General features: G+C 27.1%; 1 protein-coding gene across 1 annotated transcript; it reads left to right on the forward strand.

The window, feature by feature from the left end:
- Positions 1–442: 442 nt before the first annotated feature.
- On the forward strand, positions 443–4,951 carry LOC112727629 (uncharacterized). Its single transcript, XM_025777454.3, has 2 exons — positions 443–1,439; positions 4,134–4,951. Exons 1-2 carry the CDS (start codon positions 558–560, stop codon positions 4,578–4,580), a joined length of 1,329 nt encoding a protein of 442 aa, XP_025633239.1. The 5' UTR covers positions 443–557; the 3' UTR covers positions 4,581–4,951.
- Positions 4,952–6,781: the final 1,830 nt, after the last annotated feature.

Here is a 6,781-nt window from a genome sequence, read left to right on the forward strand (position 1 = left end):
AAATAATTTCGTATACTATTCTTCACACTTACAATATTAACACTTCTCATATTTACTTATGTTTAAAAAATATACAGTTATATATTCTAAATAATAAAAATACTAAATTAAAATTAATTGAATAATGCTCGTAACTATAAACGGCATTAGATTCCTTCACACTTCTAGTAGATAATAAAATCCCACTAATTATCAAAGGTTTAATCACAAAAATGATTTAGGTATTTTTGTTATAGTATATGTTACTTTATTTTGTCATCCACTTGACTTTATCTCTTTCCCCATGTCTGTTAAATGATACCTCTCTCTCTCTCTCTCTCTCTCTCTCTCTCTCTCTCTCTCTCTCTCTCTCTCTCTCTCTCTCTCTCTCTCCACCGTCCACTTCATTCAGTCATCTTGTACTCTCACTCTCTCTCTATAAAAGAGAACCCAAATAGCCAAAAAACTGTTCCCACTCTTAAATAATCTCTTCAAACACTTTCTTTCTTTTTTGTTTTCTTTATTTATTTTTTATTTATTTATTTATTTTCCTTTTTGTTGTGTTTCATCTTTCACCCATGGCAGACCCTTACTCTAATTTCTTCAGAGGCTTCTTCCACCATAACAATAACCATAACCATTTCAATTATAATCCCACTCATCCTCCTCCTCTTTCTTCCTCTCATCACCACCACCACCACCACCACCATCCTTATCTTCACAACTTCATCAAAACCACCAATTACAACAACAATAATAATAGCACCTTTCTCCACCATCAAATTACAACTGCCACTACTTCTTCTTCTTCTTCTTCTTATTCTTATTATTCTTCACCCCCTTCCCCTCCTCTCAGAGAAGCTCTCCCACTTCTCAGTCTTAGTCCAGCAAACCAGGAACGCGAGGAACATCACTATCATCATCACCATGATGATTATACTCATCAACCAGAAAAAGATCAAGAAACACAAGATCATAGTCTTTCCACCACCACCTGCACTGCCATGGATACTAGTTTTGTCCTCATCCACGACAAAATGGACGAGGACATCAGAATCCATGGCGGTCGCAACAAGCCCAAAGGCGAGGCGAAAGGGGAGGACGGCAACAACGACGAAGACAAAGACGACCAAGAAGAAGACAACAACAATAGTGTGACGGTTGCACTTCACATAGGGTTACCAAACCCTAGTGCTGCTGAGCTGGCAACAATTACCTCCATAGAATCTTCTTCTAACAATAATAACAATAGCAATTCATCATCAACGGAGAAAGAACAACATCATCATGAAGAAGAAGGAGAAGGGAGTGAAGAGTCGCAGTGTCATAAAGGGTTCTTGGGTACAAGACTCAACAAGGGACAGTACTGGATCCCAACCCCAACCCAGATTCTCATTGGTCCAACTCAATTTTCTTGCCCTGTTTGCTACAAAACTTTCAACAGATACAACAATATGCAAGTAAGTAATTTACACCATTATTTTACTAAAAAAAAAAAATCTTCTTCCCCTCTTTCTTTTGTTCTCTATCTACCATATTTTTTAAGTTACTCTCATAAAATTATCTTGATATAAAATGATATTATAAATTAAATAATTTAATATATTTGATAAAAAATATTTAATTAAATTATTTAATAATTCGCAATATAATCTCCGTTTAATTGAATTTTGAGAGTATATTATTTGCAGTTTATTAAAAATAAAAATAAAAAATTTCTGACCATTAGAAAGAGTACATAGACAATATTACTATGTATACATGAAGAAGGAAAAATATAAAAGAAATAAATAAACACTATGATTTTTCCAAGTTTAGATAATAATAACCAACATACAAGGTTTTAGCTTGTTCTTCTTTTGTTATCTCTTTTTACTATATGATTTTTTTTTTGTTTTAATTTTCTTTTAAGTATTTGAAAAAGGTAGATCACAGTTTTCAGTTTTCAGAAATCTCTTCCAAAATTATAGCTGAAAACTTCTAAAGGAGTTTGCAAACTAACCATCAAACCTAAAATCCAAGGTTATTAAAAATATAAAAATTTATATAAATAAATAAAGAAGAATTTTCTTAGATATAGTTTGGTCTGCATAACTTTCTGTTGCCTGATTTAAGCTTCTTAACGGTTCTCTGTGCTTCCATGGAAAGAGGAAAAGAATTGATTGAATCCAATAAGGGAAGTATATATGTAGGGGTCATCTTCTTCTGATCATGATGGCTTTTTTTTTTTTCCTTCCTAGATCTTCACCTTCACCTTTTATTTTTAATTTTTTTTAACAAGGTCGTTTTCTTGTCCGTCAGTCCTAACTACTAAAATTATTTTATGCTTTTTTGCATGGTGAAGCAGGACTTAATTAATTTATTTAATATATATAAATGAAATTAAAGTGATCTCTTTTTTTTTCCTGAATGAAACTGTGAGTGAGATCAGAATTCAGATCCTTTCCTTTTTGTTGATTAAACTACTCAGGCCAATGTTCTTTATGCCTCTATCTTCTACATTGAAGTCTGTGCTGCTTCACATATCTATGATCTATCTAACTATCTTATTAGCATGCAGCCAAATAATAATAAATAGTATACAACTGAAAATTGTGCAGTTTCTTCTTCCAGATCGCTCAGAAAAAATGATATATCATTCATGTATATTAATCCCCAACAACACATTTTGTTTCTCTTTGTAGCCCTTTTTATTCTGAATCAAAGACCCTTCTATACCTCATAGTCCTATACATGGACATAATTATTATATACATTTTAATAATAATAATAATAATAATAATAATTAAACAGCAGCTGCTACCCTTATTTTTTTCATTCAAGTATTGCAGAGAAAGTAGCAAACAATAACTACTAATGATCTTAAGAGAAAATATAGGAAAATAACATTTTTTTAAACAATTTAAATAATATGTTAAAAAAAATTAATTTTAATTTTAAAAATTAAATTTTAAATTAGTTAGATATAATCTTTGTTTTTAAAATTAATAGACCTGAAATGCAACCTATTATTCACATCTCTTATTGTTTACCTAAGAGAACTGCTATCTGAATCCTCATTTTATATACTCGTGTGTTGCAACAAAGATTTTACATTGTTTCTTAATAATCATTTGAACTATATATATGTCCTTATTATAATAAGCAACTAATAATTTTTTTTTGGATTGTAACTAATAATTATTAATATATAAGTAAGGATGCTAATAATAATTTGGAGCGGAAAAGGAAGTAGTAATAATAGTATACAGATGTTCCTTATAAGTGGCTAATGTGTGACAATAATTGTTGTCTATGTCATTTGTCAACTACTGCAGATGATTGCTGGATATAAATGAAATTATGAACAATAAATAAAATGGTGCATTTAGTTTCTAAATATTGGCACCTTCATGATCATTAACGTGATACCAACGCTCTAAAAAGTTACTATTGTTGGCCTATCTTGATTTGTTTTTCACCAATATACAACTTTTGTTTATTTTGTTTTTTATGCTTTTGTGTTTTTTTTTTCTTCAATAGATAATAATTACTTATTAACACTCCTAAAGAAAAGTAAAGGACTACATTAAATTTCGTTATCTCAATATCCGAAAACCAAACCTCCTCATCCAAAATTTTAAAAGACATAATAAATCTAAAACTCAAAACACATTCCACTGCTGATAGAAAGTAATTATTGGATGGCCTTCTAAACTAGCCAAATTTTGAATGCTTATCTTGAAGAGTAGTACATCAAATTTTTTCATCTCTCAATTTCAAAACAAACGTGACACTAAACTCAATACTAAAACTAAAAGCAAATTAAATTTTAAAAATATTTAATAAAAAATAAAATTTAATCTAAAATAGTTTAATTTTTTTATTTTACATTCGATAATTACTACTAAAATAAATAAATAAATTTAAATATATTAAATATAAAATTATAAATATTGTATATAAAATTATAAATTTTAAATTAAATAAAATAACTTGGGATTATAATACATTTCCTAACATTACTCTTAAATTCCAGTAACTTTATTAATTTAGCCTTCATAAAGAATCAAAAGAACACATAACAATCAACAACATAACATACATTAAAATCTTGCAAGTTTTAATAAATAACCATTAATCCATGTATTCTTTTTTTTTATTTATTTAATTAGATGCATATGTGGGGGCATGGATCACAATACAGAAAAGGTCCTGAATCTCTAAGAGGAACTCAACCAACAGGTATGCTTAGGCTTCCATGTTATTGCTGTGCACCAGGTTGTAGGAACAACATTGACCACCCAAGATCAAAGCCATTGAAGGATTTTAGAACCCTCCAAACTCATTACAAGAGGAAGCATGGGATCAAGCCCTTCATGTGCCGGAAATGCGGCAAGGCCTTCGCCGTCCGAGGCGATTGGCGGACGCATGAGAAAAATTGTGGCAAACTTTGGTATTGCATCTGTGGATCCGATTTTAAACACAAGAGGTCGCTTAAGGATCATATAAAGGCTTTTGGGAGCGGACACGCCGCGTTTGGGATCCACGGCGGATTATTTGAAGAGGAGGAGGAGCCGGCATCTGAAGTCGAACAAGATAATGACGAACTCAACCAGTAAATACAAGAAACTTATTATACTTTATTCCGATCATAATAACTATCACTTCAAAATCTTTTGGTATCCTCAACAATAAATATATCTAAACAAAAATGTTCAGTTTAGATATATTATTTTTGTAAATGTACCAAAATTTTTAAAGTGATAGTTGAAATAAATCGGAATAAATCTACGTGATATTATTTTCTTAATTTTGAGTTGAATCTAAGGCCATGGCTTCCCAATATTTGAGAACAACGTATTTTTAAATGCAACAATATAATTTTAATGGTGGCCAAACTTTATTCATGGTAAACTAAAGCCAAAATGAATGTATATCCAACTTTTTCTTCTAATTTTTTGTTATGTATAAAACCTAGTCTTTTTTCTCATTAAGCTTCTTAAGGCATTATTATTGCCTAAAATTTAGTACTTTATTTCCTTTTTAATGAATTTAATCAACTTATCAACTAAAGCTAATACGTTAATATATATATATATACTATAGGAAAATGTTTAGTTATTCTAATAATTTTAGTCATTAATTTTAAGAAAAAATTTTACTCATCTTTTTTAAAAGATACTAAAATGATATTTTTCTTCTTTCTATTTATAAAATATATGTTTTTTTTATAATTTTTAAAAAATCTTTTTTTTAACCGATTTTAAAATTTGTAGTAACTAACATCAACTTTATTAAATTTTTAAGAAAAATAATTTATTTTTTTAAAAAATATTCTTTAACAAAAAATTTATCTTTTGTGGTTAAATTTTGTTTAACAAAATATTCTTTTTAAGTTATTTTTCTAGTGATTAAATTATATTTTTACCAAAATATCCATCAAAGATTTAACATTTTTTATATTTTACTATTAATCTGATAGAAAAGAATTTTTTTAATTTAATATTAAAATAATATGCATTAATATAGTGAGATTAATAGTAAGATATAAAAAAATGGTTAAAATTTTTTTTGATAAAATTACAATTTAGTAATTAAAATATTATTAAAAGGTATTTTAATAAAAAATAATTTATATTAAAAAAATTTTTAAAAATATTTTGGTAAAAATATAATTTAATCACTAAAAAATAATTTATTTTTTGAAAAATAGATAAAATTGATATTAGTTAATACAAAAATTTTATAATAGATTAAAGAGAATTGTTTTTAATTTATAGAAAAAAGTGTATATTTTACAAATAAAACAAAAAAAATATTAGTTTAACATCTCCTATAAAAAAGTGAAATTTTCTCTAGTATTAATTATAAAATTTATATATAATTAAAATCAATCACTAAAAATACCGAACACTGATATATTTAAAATATTTGAAACTCTTTCGATAATATATTCAGAGCTGATGACTAAATTAAATCAAACCAGGAAGATGGACCTATAGAAATGGTTTGAATTGCACTTGCATTGCTTAATTCGATGAGAGTTCAATTTTATGGAGTTTAGTGCACACACAAGTATGTAGCCGATTTTTTTACCATCCACTACTGTCGGTTCTCATTTTGCTGAGCTATCAACAGCTACATTCTTTAATTATTACTTTTTTGCATTATTTTATTTTATTTGTCTTGTAACCCAATTTTAACTTATACACATATCTTCGTATCTCCTACGTTACATTAATGTAAGTGTACTTCTCTAGTCGTCTACATACATATACAAAATGCACATTACTAAACCATGTGAAATGTATGAATTGCACTGTGTATATGTATAATGTACTATAACGTATAATGTAAGCCATTGGCAGTAGTAGGCTAGTTGTTAAAGCATAAACTACATTTATTTACAAGCGTGAGATATTAAAACAAGAATACGACCCTACAAAATTATATTTGCAAATAAAATATAAATTTAAATATTGTATTTTAAGATATTAAATTAATATATTTTATATTTTTTAATAAAAAAGAGATAATTTATTTTTTATTTTTATTTTTATTAATTTTATAAAATTTTTATAATTATATTTTTTATTATTATATTTTTTTAAATATTTCGTGTAAAAAAATTTGAACTTTTATAATTTGACTTTTTTAAGTAATTTCTTATTTTTTATTTTTTGTATCTTATTCTAAGTGTTTTTGTCTTATTCTAATTAAACACAACCTAAAGAAATATCACTTATAAAATATGGTTGATGACCGTTAATAGATAGATATATAGTTTATTTTTCTATAGATCGAATGGTCATTGGTTCAA

The sequence above is a fragment of the Arachis hypogaea genome, chromosome 12 (assembly GCF_003086295.3).
Source record: "Arachis hypogaea cultivar Tifrunner chromosome 12, arahy.Tifrunner.gnm2.J5K5, whole genome shotgun sequence".
Taxonomy (NCBI): Eukaryota; Viridiplantae; Streptophyta; class Magnoliopsida; order Fabales; family Fabaceae; genus Arachis; species Arachis hypogaea.